At 34.2% G+C, this 19,608-nt stretch overlaps 1 protein-coding gene across 1 annotated transcript in view; it reads left to right on the plus strand.

Moving 5' to 3' along the window:
• LOC113396511 (neuroglobin-like) overlaps positions 1–19,608 on the plus strand; it is a 137,828-nt gene that overhangs the window by 61,926 nt on the left and 56,294 nt on the right. Inside the window, exon 3 of the mRNA XM_026634481.2 lies at positions 18,612–19,165. Within this exon, the coding sequence (XP_026490266.1) occupies positions 18,978–19,165 (188 nt within the window). The 5' untranslated portion in view covers positions 18,612–18,977. The remainder of the gene's footprint in view (positions 1–18,611; positions 19,166–19,608) is intronic.

The following is a 19,608-nucleotide window of genomic DNA, read 5'->3' on the forward strand; positions in this document are numbered from 1 at the left end:
AATCATTTTCGGAAATCGAATTTCAATTCTGTCATGGGTAAAACCAGACAAGAATCGTTCTCGTGAAAATGGCTCTGTGACTCTGTGGTACTGACGGCTTGTCATTAGAGCAATAAATCACCGTATAATTTACTTCAGACGTTTCCGGCATAATTTCATTATGTGAAATTAATTCTATTACGCTATACCTCTACCAGAGTTATAGTCATAAGGCTTATATGACCGAATTTTTGTAAAAAATATTATTAAAAATATATATTATTTCAGCAATTTTTCAAAGTAAAGTATATATATAAATGTTTTTTTCGATGGTAGTCTGTACAAGATGCGTAGGTAGGTACAACCCTGTCTCCATAGACTTCTATCAAACAGCTGCTTGTATTTCGGTTCGAGTCATGAGTAAACCAGTGTATCCCAGACACAAAGGATATAGAGAAAGAGCGTTGTTGCTGACTCTGTCGCCGATGTGGTGCTTCAGGGTATGGAACTGTTCATTCCGTATTCTGCGGTCCCCATCGGTGGCAATTTCGAGCCCTGGTTTGGTCGTCTCGTGATGCTAATACCAGCGCATTCAGAAAGGAATATAACTCTGCATCTAGGTCCTTCAAAAACGTGATTGTTAAGGCGAAGACGGAGTACATTGGCAGAATTGGCGAGAGACTGGTGCGCCTCCCTTCAGGAACACGTGCGTTCTGGTCTCTCGCTAAGACTGTCTTAGGGAATTTCTGTCAGCCCTCTTTTCCATCTTTGTACAGAGACGGTGAGTCATTGACCCATACCGCGAAGGAGAAAGCTGATCTTTTAGGCTTTCTCTTCGCAGCGAACTCGACTCTGGATGACCGAGTAAAGTCACCACCAACAATCCCGCGGTGTGATACTACGATGCCGGAGGTTAAATTCCGAAAAAGTGCAGTTCGTAAAGCACTTCTTTCCTTGGATATTCATAAGTCGAGTGGACCCGATGGCATCCCTCCAATCGTGCTACGGACTTGTGCTCCCGAGTTGGCGCCGGTCTTAACTTCTTTTCCGGCAATCTTATGCATTCGGCGTCGTCCCGAACTCCTGGAAGACTGCTTTGGTGCACCTGATCCCCAAAAAGGGCAACCGCTCAGACCCGTCCAATTATAGGCCTATAGCCATCACCTCCTTGTTCTCCAAGGTAATGGAGTCCATTATAAATTGTCAGCTCCTGCTCCTGCTCCTCCTAGAGGAGTGCCAGCTGATTAGCGACCGCCAGTACGGTTTCCGTCGGGGTCTCTCAGCCAGTGGTCTTCTAGTTTACCTTACTCATAGATGGGCGGAAGCAGTTGAAAGCAAGAGGGAGGATTAGCAGCCAGTCTGGACATAGCGAAGGCCTTCGATTTGCGTGTGGCACAAAGCGCTTCTTTCGAAGCTTCCTTCCTATGGGCTTCCCGGGAAATTATGCAATTGGATTACCAGTTTTTTGGCAGATCGGAGCATCAAGGTCGTTGTCGACGGTGTATGCTCCGACTTAAAATTCGTCAATGCTGGTGTTTCACAAGGCTGCGTTCTATCACCCACTCTGTTTCTTCTGCATATCAATGACTTGTTGCAAATCAGTAACATTCACTGCTATGCAGACAACAGTACCGTAGACACCTCATACACCGGCCGTGCTAATATTTCTCGGGAAAACGTCGAAGAAAACCGGAACAAATTTGTGTCTGAAATCGAGTCTTCGTTAAACAAAGTCTCGAACTGGGGTCGGCTAAACCTAGCCCATTTCAACCCCAAAAAGACGCAAGTTTGCGCGTTAACTGATAAAAAAACATCATTTATCGTATCTCCACTATTCGAGAACATTCCGTTAGCCGCCACAGCTAGTATCGGAATACTTGGCGTCGATATTTTGAGCCTCGTTCAGTTCCGCGGTCAATTGGAAGGCAAGGCCAACTTGGGATCAAAAAAGCTCGGTGTGCTCAGCAAGGCAAGACAGTATTTCACGTCGGCCCATCGTCTAAGACTATACAAGGCGCAAATTCGGCCTCACATGGAATACTGCTCTCACCTCTGGGCGGGTGTTCCCCAGTACCAGCTCCTTCCATTTGATCGTATCTAACGTAGAGCGGCTCGAATTATCGACGATCAAGCCCTTTCCGATCTGCTTGATCCTTTGGCTTTGCGTAGAGATGTTGGATCGCTCTGCATCTTCAACAGAATTTTTCACGGGGAATGTTCCGAGGAATTGCTTGAAAAGAAATTTCACCTTCGAACATCTCGTCAAAATTCCAAATATCACCCGCACCACCTAGATGTCCGAAAATCCACAACAGCGCGATTTTTAAGACATTTTCTGCCTCGCACAACCACTCTGTGGAACCAGCTTTCGCCGGCGGTTTTTCCGAACCGATACGATTGGGAACCTTCAAGAAAAGAGCGTACTCTTTCCTGAAAGGCCGGCAACGCACCTGCAAGCCCCCCGGTGTTGCAGATGTCCATGGGCGGTGGTAGTCACTTTCCATCAGGTGAGCCTCCTGGTCGTTTGCCACCTCCAACATAATTTTTTTTTTATTTTTATACTACAAAGCAATGCTTTGATTATACATAACGCATGTAAAGAAATAGTTTTATGATGTCATTTTAAATTGAAATATATAAATTCGCTACAAATAATATGAATTAATAAGAGTAACAGCCTGTAAACACCTGGTCCCACTGCTGGGCTGTTTCCTCACTGTTAAATGTAAAAATTGTATTTAATTTAAATTTAACTATTTTAAACATTACTAAGTTTATGGTTCCTAAGCAAAACAAAAATCTTACTTATATATACTATCTTAAAACTATTTTACAATACTAAAACAAGACCAAGGTATTTCCTTACGTATCGTTCGAGATTCATCTCAAGCTCTTAGCAAATGAAAAAAAAAACCAAAAATAAAAATTACTCAAGCGGCCTTTGTTTTCGACCGCCATTTTTGACGTTTTCTTTAAGAAATAATTGTTACAGAACATTTCGCCTTCATGCTTAACAGAATTCGTTTTAGAAATTTTCGTACACGGTTATGCTTTTAAATTATAGCGAGTATATACATAATAGACTTTGTGGAAAATTGTTAAGTTATTTAAAAGTAAGCTGTTGCGTAGAATTAACAGAAGGATCGAACGGCTTATTCTACGATGCTACTCCAATGTGTTTTTTTTATGATATAGGTTGGTGGACAAGCAAATGGGCCACCTGATGGTAAGTATACAATACCTATATTACCTTTTGCTTACATCGCCAATGCGCCACCAACCTTGGGAACTAAGATGTTAAGGCCCTTGTGCCTTTAGTAACACCAGCTCACTTACCCTTCAAACCGGAACACAACGATACTGAGCACTGCTGTTTAGCGGTAGAATATCTGATTAGGTGGTACAGACCCAGGCAGGCTTGCACAAAGCCCTACCACCAAGTAAAGGTACAAATGACAGAATTATATAAACACAAATTAGATACATAGAAAGTAAATTATACTCGCCCGGATATGAACGTGCGGTTTTTTGGTTATGGTCTGGTTCTATAAACAAGACTATGGCGGTTTTAAAAATATAATTTTGGGTGTTTTATTTACTCCTTTGATATTTTTGCGTGCACTACGCTACAGTGCGTAAGAAACGTTGCACTTAAAACTTTAAGTCAAACCCATCACGCCTAAATAATTTTCACATAAATAAAAACAAAATACACCTACGAATTGAATGAAGGTGATCACGAGAGCATCACTTGAGCCTTATAGTAAATAGGGCGTGATGAATACTTAAAAAGGGGTCTCTAGATTCGCAAGCTACGAGTATGTTGAGTTGTAATTGAATACTCGTAACAAGCCAAAAACGACCACGAAGAAGTATCGTGTACCACATATTATTCAATATTTTATAAAAATACCTACCTTACTTTTTAGGTACCACGTCATATATTCTACCTCTGACAACGCCAATGTGTGTGGATGGTGATCACTTATCACCAAATAGCCCATTTGCCTGTCCGCTTAAATATATCACAAAATAAAAAAAACTATGTATTATTTAAGTAGACTTTTACGAGCACTTTTGAATAATTTTACATATATCACAGTTAAAGTTACTCAAGGTTTGGAATTGGAAGTCATTATTTTCCACGAAATAAATTATAGGGTTAGTAATTATATACAATTAAATTGCAATTGTTCTACATGAAAGTTAAAGAATACTTAATCATCGTTGATTATCAACCTTTATTATATGACGCCATATGCCTTATTAATTAATGTTTTCTTAACATGATATTTAAATTTGATCATTAGTAAATCGCGAAGTGTACACGGATGGAAGCTCCACTAACCATGGTAACTAAATATTCCTGCATGTCCATGGGATATAATCTAACCTATCCAGCCGGGCTAGCACAAAGACTTACTACCAAGTAAATTTATTTCGTATATTAATATTTTCATATAATTTTTTTACAGTGGATGTACTATTTGTTCACGTACTGTGAACCAAAACTAGCATTTACGAAGCAATGATGGCTCAGTGGTTACACAAGGAATAATAATTTAAATTATATAATAATAGGCAATTAATCTTGTGCTTGTGGTGGGAAAAGGAACATATTGGAGAAACCAGCATGTGTCGAATGAAAAACTGTTATTTTTATCTCAATTTAATCCAATAATATTGTGTTCTTCCTGTTTCGATGAAAGGTTAAGTGAATTTGACAGAGCGTAGATGATGTAAAAAATAATTTGTATTCTTCGCAGTGTTAATAAAATCGTCTTCCAGTCAATAAGCCCATTTGAACGTCTGTTTTCTTGCTTTATATAAAAATATATATAAATAAGGTGAAGTGTTGAGTTGAAATGATAATTAAAAAGTTTATATATCAGAAGAGTTGAAGCACTTATCGTGCCCTCGATATCGTTCAATAATTAGATGTTAAAATGAACAAATATGTTTTATAATTACAAGGCGTGATCTTGTTTTATAGGTAAATATAAGGAGAATCCATTAGTATTAGATTATAGACCCAAGGTATGAACTTTTTAGTATATCCATAGACCCAATCAAGTAGTTTTGGAATCCTGCACACCTATTCTATAAGAAAAATAGAAAATCTGATTTTCAAAAGTACTTGTCGCAAATACTAGTGGATTTGTGATTGATTTGCTTGCGGTGTATACGTGTGTTTAAGTGTGAAAATTTTAGAAAACACCCTGATTGACCGTCTCTCAACGAAAAACTAAATTATAAGGCATGGAGACTTGAAATTTTGAGGTGTTCTATCTTATATAAAGGTAGTACTGATTTTCAGTGGAGAAACGTACATCCTAACCGAACATCAATCAAGCGAATCAGCGAGATTGAAATCTAGAAATTCAAAGCAATTCTAAGTTTTTTTATTCTTAATATATATTTAAACTTTTTCATCTTATGTTTGGAAGCCTATGTCGTATTCCTGCATATGTTGTATAACATTTTGTCACATCTGTTTCTAACAACGTACAGTGGAGTTGTGTTACTAACGCCAAAACATCTCCTCAGGAAGAGAAGAATTTTTTGCCCATTAGTCCATATTTACAGGCCGTAAGATTTTATTAATCATGACAAGATGACAAAAAAGATGTAATCTGCTATCGTTTCCCAAATGGGTACATGGGTACAATTCAGCTTCCAAGTTGTGTTCCAAAATCTAACTCTGATTTTCAATGGAAGTAGTAGGAGTGCCTTTACTGCCCACATTTTCACAGCCACGTTGATTCAGCTAGACATAAGGCCGCAGATCTCAAGGTCCTGGGTTCAAATCGCGCATCGAGAAGCAATAAAAAGTCATTGTTTCTTTTGTGAAACTATTTTCAGTAGTAGCCTGAAGTGTGGAAGCTGGAAGTGAGAACACTCTCGGGCAAATAAATATAAAATAATAATTGTCAAATTTAAAGGTCGATTAAAACTAAATAATCTCATATCTATCTCTAAGCAACACATCACTTTGATCCATTGTTAAGCTTAAGTACAACAAACCGATTAAATGACACACAAATCCAAAACAGTCGTCGTTTAAATTAAAGTCCAAAGTTACTTACAGTATTATGATTATGACAATACTTTTACATTTCGGTAAAACTGTTTTCATTTAATAATAAAATATAATGTAAATTGAGCTATTGGGTAAAAAGGTATCAATGGTAATGGCAGGATATTGTCCAGGAAAATGTAACAGGACAATGTCGACGGATATTCGAACACCCTCGTCACAGCGACCAATTAAATTTGTGCTTCGGAAAAATAAAAAGAGCGACAACAGCGAAATTATATTTCATGCAATCCGTTAACTTTTGGAGCTATTTGAAAATCGAACATTTTTTTTACTGTGTCCAATAGTTATAAATTTATTTATTAGTAAATGTTGAAATCCATTATTTCCCAGACCTCTTCACACACAGATAGTTATTACTTACACATACATATACAATACCACCCACATTGTCAAATTTGTTGAACTCATGTATTAGCTATACTATAAAAGGCACCAGGAATTTAGGGCAAAACGGCATTGGTGCTTTTAGATTTATTCCCCCACCCTCCTACGTAATCACACTCATCTTGACAGACTAATTAATATATAAACCTCATAAGGATGTTGGAAGTCGAGAGAAGCGATCTTGATCTCTAAACTCGAAAGAGCAATCCTTACTAGCAAATATTACTTACAAAATATCAAGAAATTCCATCAAGAAAATTCTATAGTCTAAATATATATTTGATTGATTATGTAATTAAAATTATATACACCGATACAATGTACTGCTGATTTAATAAAAAACTAGTCTTACGAAGAATGAAGTGCACAAGTATACCGCAACTTTAATTCAATTAAAATATTCTTTATTTTATATTTTATCCTCATTTTTTTTTAACTAGAAACTTTACTTATAGAACCAACCACGTTTCAACTGTAGTCTACCAACAATAATTTCTAGACAACAAAATAATATAAACAACTAAATGAATATATAATTAGAAACAGTTACATGATCCATAATAATAATTACCTTCAATGTCACAAGACAGAAAGCTTACAAAGGGATATTACATATGTTTGCCAACTTTATATTTCGCAGAATGCTGCATGAAACGAAAATGTTTTATAATACGTCAAAATGCTACCGAAAACGAAGCAAGAAAAGTCAATCCTTTGATGTATTACTGTTTTGTTATAAGGACGATTAATTCACATTTCAGAATTTACTTTTGTAAACTTCTGACTTGTTTTAGGTGGGAAGGCTTAGTGCCAGACCGTTTGGGTAGGGGTACGACCCACTTATCACAAATTCTTCCGCCTGACAGCAATAGTTAGTATTATTGTGTTCCAGTTTGAAGGTTGAGTAAGCCAGTATAACTGCCAGTATAACACAAGGAACTTAACATCTTAAGGGCATGTGGCGCATTGGATATTATTTCGAATTGGTTAATATTTCTTACAGTGTCAATTTCTAAGGGCGGTGTTGATCACTTAACATCGTTTTGCATTAGCATTAATTAGCAAGTAACGAAATGTAAATCTAAATATACTTCATAAACGTGTGCACTTATAAGCTTTGTCTTTGTTTTACAATATTTAATTTTATATAAATTGCCATCGATTCGGGAATCTTCTACTGAGAATATTCAGCTAGAAATTCAACATTTACTATCGTTCAATTAAATTACATAGGTAATAATTAAATACAATTACTACTAATCCTAAATGTATTCCTGTGAAAAGGCTCGTTTGTATATATCTGTTAATACACTACTATTAATATAAATACTACAATTAGCATTTAAATCAGTGTATCAATGTTACCAACGAAGTATTAATTTTTCATTAAGCACTTTAATTGAATACGCAAATAACAAATATATTTTTTTCGCATTTACCAAAATGCCTAAAAATAATCGACTCTCCACTCTTCTCTAGTTTTAAGGAATGATGCTGTGAAAATAGGATAACCGCTTCTGAGATCCCGCTAGAATGTATTTACATTAGAAATCAGTGGTAACTTTACATTTCATTTAGTCCTACGAACATGTTTGATTGACTTTTATTTGAACAGTGTGTTTGAATTTTTTTTCAAAGCAAGGAAAAATCTTCGAAAGATACCCGACTCTTGGGTGGAACCGGTTCGTCCTTTTTTTCAAGTATTGGGTACCTTTAGAAAGATACCCTGGGGAGGAGAATCGTTTTACGTGGGATTCCTACACACCAAAATCGCTGCGGTAGCCATTTTTGGCATGGCTCGGAGAGGCTGCGGAATGGTGTCGATATAAAACATCCGCGGCCTATCTCGTGCTGTGCATGCTCTTCGCATGGTGGAGCTCTCCTCAGGGAAATGGAGCGAAGTCGATTTCGTTCCCGCGCTCTTTAGTGATTGTCGCAAGCTAACTCACTCCAAGGTTATTTAAGCAAGGTTTCTAAGCACCTTGTTACTATGCGTGTCTTCTATAACCGAATTGATACATTATCCCAAAGGAGACTTGTAAGATATTTGTGGAAATTGTTCACAACAAGGCCAAATCTCGAGACTATAGGAACAATGAGGGCCGAGTCAATATTCCCTTTGACATCTAATACAAATATTCTTTAGCCCAGTTGGCTTTTATAAGTTCTATTGAATTATGTTACGTCAAATTAAATATAAAGCCACTTGATAAGGATGTACATAACTCCGAGACCGGCAAGTAACCCTCAAAAGTTACTCTCAAATTAAATTCATGGTAAACTATAGTACAAGAGCTATATATATTTATTATTTTTTGATTAAGTCCTTTCTTTTAATTATTATTTCGAACACTTCTTTGCTGTCGGTCTATTCATCTTTTTGTCTCGACTCGACTTTGATAAAATTGGATTTATTTTTCACAATTAGCGGCTGTAAGCGATTTCTTGAAGCATTTTTATTTAATTTAAATATCAATAAATTATAACCGCGTCCAATGTCTCACTTTTACACAACCCTCTTGAGGAAGGATTTGGAGTTTATTTCTGCTTGACTGGTTAAATATACTGCAGGAACAAAACACATCCGACATATGCAATTTTCTGCACGATTTTTTCATTTAACGCCAATCACTACATGAATATAAACAAATACATATGTTGTCTGAAGAATTTTTAAAGTGCTGCTTGTCCGAATTTGAAACTGCAAGTCTACTTTTTGTCCACGGTGCACCCACACAAATAAATCAATTTTATTTTGAATTTTAAATATTTATTTATTTGGATCTAAAACAGTTCTTCATTATATAACATATGTATATCCAATACGTAAGTTACTACATAAACGAAATATGTACTAAGATTTATAGCTGAAGCCACCATTTTGACTATAAAAACAGTCTTTATAAATTTGCTAAAAAATATGTAACAATTGATGTAATTTTAATGTTAATAGTTTTATATTTTATTTTTTATGATATTTAGAGACTCTAACTAATGCAGTTAATAGAATAATGTACAAGTTAAAGTGATTATATGGGAATACTGACTTTTGATGCACGGTTCATACTAACTAAGAAGTCTGGACTGGAATATTAACATATGAAAAAATAAGGTTCATAATAAAGTTAATATTATTAATATAATTAATATCTTCTGTTTTATAACAATGAACGCGATTATTTATGCAAAAACGATGTCATATTAATGCTCAGTTCTAAACGAAGTAAAAATACGTCACAAATAAAATTAACTCCTAATAACATTTCCTTTGACAGTACACAATAATTTAGTTTAGAACCTTCACGCGTGTTAAGCTCAAACACGACACACCGTAACCTATTTAGCTACGCTGAATAACTGAACTATAAGGAAGGAAACTTTGTATGCAAAAATGAACTCTATTTTATATTTTATGGCTAAATTGACGTAACAAATTGCTGTGTGTGAAACAAGATTATACGTATGTTTGAAATGACATTGCAAAATGTATTTAGGACTAGCGGCTCGTCCCGACTTCGAAAAGATAAAATTGACGTGTAATAAATAAAATAATTAGAATTGCTAAAAGTAAGGATCCTGTTTTTATATTTTAAAATTTAAAAGAGTATTTAAAATTTTTAAACCCATAACTATAATAAAATCTAGATATTAACAACAGCACCACCAACTTAATCCAGACATACATAAGACTCAAGGAATCCCTTAAGTACAAAAAAATATTTATCAAAATTGGTTAAGCCGTTTAAGAGAAAACTTACGAACACACGCATCAAATTGTTATATATAAAGATGAATATGTCGTGGTGACTTTGAAAAGTGATTTCTTTATTTTTATTTTTATTGCCAAGTTTCACCTTTATGTTTTATTTTTAGCTGATTGAATCTTGAAACTTTTCAATCAGAAGCCTTTGTTCGAGCTGAATTTGAGACACGAACTATTTGCGTGTCTCCCATAACGATCGATTTAGGTGTTGAGACATGAAACCAGGGCAATCAAATAGAACCGAATAATTGAACATCTATTTAATAGTAAGATTATCTTTTGTTATATTCTATCATGGTCAGATATTAATACTGAAAACGAATATACAAAATTTTTTTAGCATAACAATAATATAATTTTACAAAAAATTTTTGTTAAGAAACATAAAAGGGTCCAAACAATACAAAGAATTTAAGAATAACAATAAAAACATTCTACATTGTTACATGATACAGGGTTATATTGAACCACCAGTTTGGAATGTAATTTTTACCCAGAATAATCGACAAAATTCTTGTTAATGCTTGTTGACTTCCAGGTAGGAGACATAACATACATATATAATTGTATTTAACTAACATGACTGTATTTTTAGATGTTGAAAAAGAGTAACTACTGAGTTTCTTGCCGGTTCTTCTCGGTAGAATCTACATTCCGAACCGGTGGTAGCTTTACTTTAAATAGTTTGTTAAATGACGATTCAAAAGCCTACTTGAATAAAGTATGTTTTGATTTTGATTATATAAGCGGCAAATAAATCGGGAAGCCACCTGATGGTAAGTGCTACCTCAAGACTGGCACCATACATTTTAACGGTTCCTTTCATCGCCAATACGCCACCAACCTTGGAACTCTAATGTCCCTTGAGACGTAATGTCCCTTGTTCCTGTAGTTGCACTGGCTCACTGACTATTAAACTGAATATATGATGAGTGGATGGTCTAAGCTGATGGGCTTGCATAAAGCCGCAAAACCAAATAAATAAAGTCTTTAAATACATAGTTGCATAAAAAAAAAACATAAAAAAAAAAATACATAGTATAGTTATAACTTATACATATATCAGACGCATTAGCATAAGCAGCCTGTAAATTTCCCACTGCTGGGCTAAGGCCTCCTCTCCCTTTGAGTAGAAGGTTTGGAGCATATTCGACCACGCTGCACCAATGCCGGTTGGTGAAATACATACATACAGAATTTCGTTGAAATTGTTTTCCTTTCAGGATTCCTCACGATGTTTTCCTTCAGCGCCGAGCACGAAATTAATTATAAACACAAATTAAGCACATGAAAATTCAGTGGTGCCTGCCTGGGTTTGAACCCGAAATCATCGGTTACGATGCACGCGTTCTAACCACTGGGCCATCTCGGCTCTCAGACGCATTACTCAATCAATATTCTACAGCAGTGCAAACATTACTTAGATACGTATAAAATTAAAAAGTACAAGTAATTATGGGTATTAGCTTGGTAGGTACCAAGTTTTTAAATATTTTTTATCTCAACTCAAATATTGTAGTGTTAGTTTAAAAAAAATTCTTACATCTAACAATCCTATTATTGAAGAGTAGTCTAACCTTACCGACCAAAAGCTACAGAAACTACTAAACCTAGAACCAAGAAGCTGACTGTATATGTATGTGTAATAAAGTATGCGTGTGTGTGTGTATTAGTAAAATTATTCGAAATTTGATTTATTGATGTTCTTTTATTTTACATCAATATTTCCTAAATAAATATATGTACAAAAATGTTTCAAACAATATGAAACTGGTGCGGGAAAGAGAGAGAAGATAGTGTCAATACAGTTCAACGCTAATGACGCGCCAGTGATAAGTACCATAATTTCTTGTATCAACATTGGTAAGCCAGCGACAATGTAAACAATACAATTAGACCGTGTGTGTTCCGTAACTTACTATCAAAGCAAGATATGTCGACTTTTTGGCTAATTCGCGTCAGTTGAATTATTGAAACCTTTCTACTCGTTGATTTTTTTTAATACATTTTTTAATTATATTATAAAGCTTACAAATGTTACCAGTTTACCAATGTTACTAACATTCAAGTTTATAGTTTCATATATAATTTATTTATTGTGGCCATTATACAAAGTCATAATTTTTAAGTTATTAAAATGAAATACGAAATACAAATCTGGTCCAATATTATCTTTTTTATATATTGATAAGATTATTGTATAAAATTAAATCCTTGAGGATCTTAGACACAAATTAAAGATTTAAAAAAAACCTTGATTTAACTTATTGAAGATTTAAAAAAACAAAAATCCCTCGGTAGAATCTACATTCCGAACCGATGGTAGCTCTAAATGACTATTCAAAAATGCTTGTAAAAGCCTACTTGAATAAAGTATATTTTGATTTGATTTGATTGACGGCTAAAATTTTACAAAATGTATTTAGGAGAACAGTCGTTACAATAAATTCTTAAATCTACAAATTAAAATAGCACTAAATATTCCGCTGGTATATATGGACCTTCTCTCTTCTTGAGGATAACATATGAAGCTTATAAAACTACGTCGCTGATCTAACTTTTGTAGAAGTACAGCTTAACGCGATATAGTTTATTTCACTTTGTAACCGATTTTAGCCAAACCGGTGAGTGTTTTTTTGAAAAATAAATTCTTAGCTTAAGCCCAATGTCACATAGCTTCGAGAAGGAAGGGAATTAGTAGATAAGTATAAAAAGGCAATTAACTCCAACAAATATCCCTATGATAAATTTCTGTGGGCACCAAACCCAATTATAAACACAAAATAAGAATACGAAAAGTTAATGGTATTTGCTTTGCTTAGAACATTGGATCTTGTGGTAAAATGTATGATTCATCTACTGGGACAGCTCGACTTAAAATACCACCATTCCAAGAAAGAACTGACTCAATCAATCTATTTACTCTTATTAATCGAAAAAATAAACCTATACAATTAATTAAATATATTTTTAAAGACTGCATTTTTTAAAGGTATAGTTAAACGGACGTGCAAAGAGACCACCTGGTAAACTATCACCTCATCTCAAAGACAATGGCGCCATAGAAAAATTACCATTTCTTACGTCATCAACGCGCCTCAAAATTTGGGAACTGATATGCTATGTCCTTTATGGCTGTAGTTACACTGGCTCACTCACATTTCAAATCGGAACACAGCAATACTAAGTATTGCTCCTTAGCGACAGAATATATATTAAAAATTTAAAGCTCATATAAAAAATACATTGACAAATAAGGGTTATTACTCAATACAAGATTATATTAATGGTAAAAAAGCTTGCACCAACCCCAGCCACCGAGTAAATACGTCTAGATTATTATGTTATCAATAAGAATATATTTTTTGGATAAAATTTTGCTTCTAATTGGTAATTATATTTGTTCAAGAACATTCCAATAGGTTCGAAACGTTTTCGGATTCAGAAGAGATCTTAAGTTGAATAAATTTGATCTCAATTATAATTTTTGCATCTTGTCTTTTATGATCAATCCCATCTAACGAGGAAATGGCATTAGGTGTTCTATTAAAAATATATCATAAAATATTTCTTAACTCTATAGATTGTAGAGTTTCTTATAATGACAATGATGTTGTCTTAACGGATTTCGGTCACGGCTTATAATCTCAAGGGAGACTAGTCAATTACGCAGGACATATTATACTGCAGTAGTGTGTGCGCAAAAACAGAAGCACTCTCTATTCCCTCACTCCCATACTCCAAGGGGACGAACCCCAATAATTTTTGATCCATCCGATCTGTGGTTTGGTGCCACTAGATCAACGAGGCAGTTTGTACAACTATCTGATATTTAACCTGGCTGAGTAAGTACCAATCATGATCAAATCAAATCAAATCAAAATACTCTTTATTGTACACCAGTAAACATAAAGTTGAATCACATTTAAGAAAGATGCACAAGAGGCGGCCTTATCGCTAAACAGCGATCTCTTCCAGGCAACCTTAGGGCAGAGGAAAGAAAGAACAGATATAAACATAATATATGAATACATTACAGTGAAATAATAATATATTTAAAATAAAATAATGTACAGTACCCGGTAGCTATGTAGCTATGTATGTGTCTCATTAGATATAAATTATAATATATAACTCTAATTTTTATTTCTGTGTTCCGGTTTCAGGTAGTGTAATTAAAGGCACAAAGAATATGTCATCATGTTAGTTGGGAGTCATAGGAGGTAGACGTTGCATTGACGGTGTAAGAATATACACCTACCATCAGGCGCCATATTTTGTTATTATTAAAGTTGTTATCCATACTAATATTATAAATGCGAAAGTAACTCTGTCTGTCGCTCAGTCTGTATGTCTGTTGCAAGCCGAAGCAAGCTTGAGCTCCAACAAGAAAGGCTACTTTTTGTGCCTAATACCTGATAACCAACACCGAAAACGCGAGCGAAGCCGCGATCGACAACTAATATGGAATATTTTTTTAATTAAATAGAATGATTTCTTCAACCCAATGAGCTATAGAATAACATTGATTTTCGAAACAAATTCACCCGAAGCGTTTAAGCGTAGCTGAACACCGTTTTCAGTTTTCATTTAATTTTAAACGATTGATTTTTTGTATAATAAAAACCGCATATTTTGTTTAAGGATTCTTCGATTGTTGTTTTTTTTATAAGTCGGACCTTTTTTATCGCTGGACTCCAATTGCCCGACATTGATAATGTTAGATTATTTTCGTTCATTTTTATAGAATTATTGTTATATTCAAATTGTTTTCATTCTCCAAAAAATACCAAGCCGAGGATAGTTAAATATTTAATATGATTTCATAAGTTGCAGAATCAAAAGTGCTCGGAAACGTCTACTTGAATAAAGGATATTTTGATTTCATTTCATCTTGTTTCATCTCAGCTAACTTTACTGCCACGATGCCTGAACTGTGTCGGACGGACGAATTAATCTCGTTAATAAACTCCAACGGTAGTAAGTAATTAAGTAACCCAACGTAGATAAGACGAAGCACTTCTTCGGGGAAATTAAGAGTGAGTTTCATTGTCAATTGTGTTTAAGTATTTATGGAAAACGTAAAGAGATTCAAATAAGGAAACAATCTTCTAAAACAGATGATCGATTAGTTAGATTGATTCGCTGCAGATCACGTGCTCATTTGTTTAAATCCTTGCAACGGTTAAGAGTATTGCATTTTTCTCTCGAATAATACTTATTGGTAGACCGTTACTCCCTCACATGGTCACTCTAGTCGTGTTAGATTATCATGCACAGTGGTCGACTGCGATGGTAAAGTAAAAGCAGTTTCAAATGATTCGAAATATTTCACTTTAGTAAAATATGCAGCAATAAAAACAATATAATAATTGAATATATAATTAATTAAATATGACGCTGACCATACAAATGTTACGAGTACAACCACTTCTGATTCTTCAGCAAAATTTATCACTAGTCATCGCTGAGCTACAACGACGATAATTAAAAATAGTTACTGTACAAATCATGACTGCGCGGAAAACTGTAAACGGCTATTACAAAATGTAACAAAAATAATGCACGTGCAATTCATAATACGGGGATTATTTGTTTATTATTTGTGCTCATTTCTAATCATATGGTTTATCTCATTGGTTTTATTAATTATTATCTATTATATAATAGTTTAAAGAATGTATTATATTTCTTAGTTTTAATTATTATGCTTATGTTTAATTTATATTTTCAATAATTACGTTGTGTAATATGATAATGCATGGTAAGTAGTAGAACTTTTGCCTTGATCATTTTGAAATGTAATTTTTTATTTTGGATGTGATATTGTATCTACTGTTGGTTGTCCTAATGAAAATAAAATAAAATAAAATTAGGTTAAACGTTCGTAAGTACACTACAAAAACTTTGTTGCACTAGAAACTTAATAAAAAATAAAAAGTCGTTATTTAAGAATTGTTTACATAGTGAACGAAAGCTGTACAAAGCGTACAAAGATATCAAAAATCAAAAAAAACCAAGTCAAAATATATTTTATTCAAGTAGGCTTTTACAAGCACTTTTGAATCGTCATTAACAAACTATATTAAGCGAAGCTACCACCGGTTCGGAATATAGATTCTACCGAGAAGAACAGGCAAGAGACTCAGCAGTTACTCTGTTTCAACATTTAAAAATACGGTCATGTTAGTTAAATATATCAATTGGAATTGATGACGTATATCATTTAAAACATTTGTTCGCTTTAGAATTTGCGGATGGGGCGTTGCGGCTCCAGCCTTTAACATTGTTTCCCTGATATGAGTCGGGGCGCGTGTCAACGCATGTAACGTCCCATAGGGCCCGGCCCCGTTTATATATTGTATTTTTTAGATATGAGTAATTAGTCATATTAACATTTTGTCACCTCATGCGTTGCAGACAAACCATGACAACATTATAAACGATTTAACAAAATGTACAGAGCGATCACGTTTTGGCGTTTGATATATTTACTGATAGTTTTATGAGCTTGACGCTTTGATATGATCAAAATGATCGTTTTGCTGATAAACCACGCAATATTCCATTCATACGTGTATCGAACGCTGTTCGTAACAGATCTCTAGGCTAATAATAATAAAAGTTTTCAGTCCAACTTTAAATTAAGTGTATGTAGGTACCACCCACTCATTATATATTCTACCGCCAAGCTGCAGTACTTTGTGAGTGAGCCAGTAGCTACAGGCACAAGGGATACAATAACTTGGTTCCAAAGGTTGGTGGTGCATTGGAATGTAAGGAGTGATTCAAATTTCTAACGGTACCAGTTTCAATGTTCGGCGGTGACTTACCATCAGGCCCATTGTCCGCTTGTTTATTTATATGAAAAAAAAATTGTAGCATGAAATACTAATCAGAAAATGATGAAGTAATCAAATTATTTGTCAATTTGATAACAATTATCGATAATTCAATTTATAAACTGTCAATCTCTAATGACATATTTAATGTTTGTAGTTGTTGTTAGCTCTTGTAATACTCGAATATTTTAGCTTTATGTATTGGTATATTGGTCAACCAATGAAAGTGTTCGGTTCAGTGTAAGCGTTCTTTCGAAAAGCCGAGATGGCTCAGTGGTTAGAACGCGTGTATCTTAATCGATTGTTTCGGGTTCAAACCCATGTAAGCACCACTAAATTTTCATGTGCTTAATTTGTGTTTATAATTCATCTCGTGCTCGGCGGTGAAGAAAAACATCGTGAGGAAACCTGCATGTGTCTAATTTCAACGAAATTCTGCCACATTAGTATTCCACCAACCCGCATTGGAGCAGCATGGTGGAATATGCTCCAAACCTTTTCCTCAAAGAGAGGAGGCCTTAGCCCAGCAGTGGGAAATTTACAGGCTGTTAATGTAATGTATGTGATGTTATGTCTCCATTGTACAAAATATTAATGTTTACAAAAGTTTTGTAATTATGACTATTGCATAAATGTTTGTTTCAATTATCAGAAAGTGTCAAGCGACACTGATTATAATAAAAAATGTTGCATTTAAATTTCAAAGGAAACAGGTATCAAGACAGCGTGTCGGTTTTCGATATTTCACAAGTGAGATACGAACTATTACAGAAACGTACTGCTGGCTTACTGACAATTCACACATAATCAAAATGCGTAGTTAGCACCTTCAACAGAAACCAATTACGAATTCCGGACGACTGTATAAATAAACTAAGTATTTATTGATTTCTAGGCAGGATATATTGAAATGTAATTACACTTTACTGACTTACTCTGTTATTAAAATTGTGGAAAAGAGTGACTACTGAGTTTCTAGTCGGTTTTTCCATCTTTACATTCAATTTCAATACTGTTAACATGACGATTCAAAAGTACTCTTATGAACATATTTGAATAAAGAATAATTTGATTTTAATTTTGAAATGAAAAATACGGAGAATAAAAGTTTTTTTTTTTTTTATCCTTTCAAATGCAAAGGGATTTCTAGAGGATTGTTAAAATAATTACTTCCACCTCCGAACTCAATAATACGCACAAACGATTATTTATTTACGGCTTAAATTTTATCATTTTGTCCTTGCATCAAAAAAAAATATGAGATAGTACTAGAGATAAGTGTGACATACAACAAAAAACCTTAAGTATATGTTAAAAAGATTCAAAATTCATTGTAATACTAAAAATTTGAAGATGTTCTTAAAATTTATTTGGAACATATAAGTTTTGCGTGTGTGCGTATTCCATTTATGAATGCATTTCAATGTAGTTAGAAATACAAATATCGATCGTATTAAAGTCAGCGTACGTTACAATTGCGGTTAGTATTAGTCAGTTTCGTCCCTTTTAAATGTTATTATTAAGCAATTTTCTCTTTCCACAGGTAGCGAGACGCGAGATTAGATTAGATAACTAAAGATGTGCTCCGTGAAATCGCCACGACATTCTCCGTTGAGACACGGACTGAATTTTAATACATAAATGTCTGAAATTAAATTTTAAAAGACAAAATTATGTTGAAAGTGTTCTAGTTGGAACAATGAATTGAATTCAGTTTAATAATTTCATATAACGAAGTATAAAGTGACGCTTAACAGTGCTAGTGAAGTGACCTAGTTAAACAAAACAAACAAAATAAAAATGTTAGTGATGTTATAATAAAAAGATTTGTGTTTTTAAATAATTGGAAGTTTTAGTAGGTATTTTTAAAACGTGATGTCAAATTAGTGAGGTGCGATCGTGTGTAGCAATGGGTTGCCAGCTGGGTAAGCTAGCTGCCTCTGAGCGTAGGACCAACAACCAGGTCTTGGGCGATGGACCGCCACCAGCGACGGACCCGAGACTGCCTCTCACAGCCAAGCAAAAGTATTCGATGCTCGCCTCGTGGAAAGGAATATCGAGAGCGATGGAGAAGACGGGGATATGCATGTTTATAAAGTAAGTCCTAATTATACGGAAAATAATCTTATTATTCTATACAGATAGATGTTATTTAATAAGAAAAAAAAAACATTTTTAAAATAGGAATACTTTCGAAAGAACTCATAACCATATTTTAATGTATACAAGTTTTTTCTGACCTTGAAGTTTTTTGTTCTATTACTTCTACATTTCTTTATTATTGTACGCGTACTTTACATTATTCAATTCGTAATAAGCATATCTCGAGATATTTCTCAAAAGAATAATATATTTTGTATAAGACATGTATGAAAAATTATAGAAACAACAAATACCTGTCTACGATTTGTTGCAGTCCGACGCCATAGGAGCAAAATGTGGATTTTTTTAAATACGTTCGAGTTATTTACAGGTTATGTCCATATGTTTTGTGATGTAATTCTGTTTAAATATACGAAGCACTGAATATCACTCGAGCA

This window comes from Vanessa tameamea, chromosome 15, assembly GCF_037043105.1.
Source record: "Vanessa tameamea isolate UH-Manoa-2023 chromosome 15, ilVanTame1 primary haplotype, whole genome shotgun sequence".
In the NCBI taxonomy this organism is placed as follows: Eukaryota; Metazoa; Arthropoda; class Insecta; order Lepidoptera; family Nymphalidae; genus Vanessa; species Vanessa tameamea.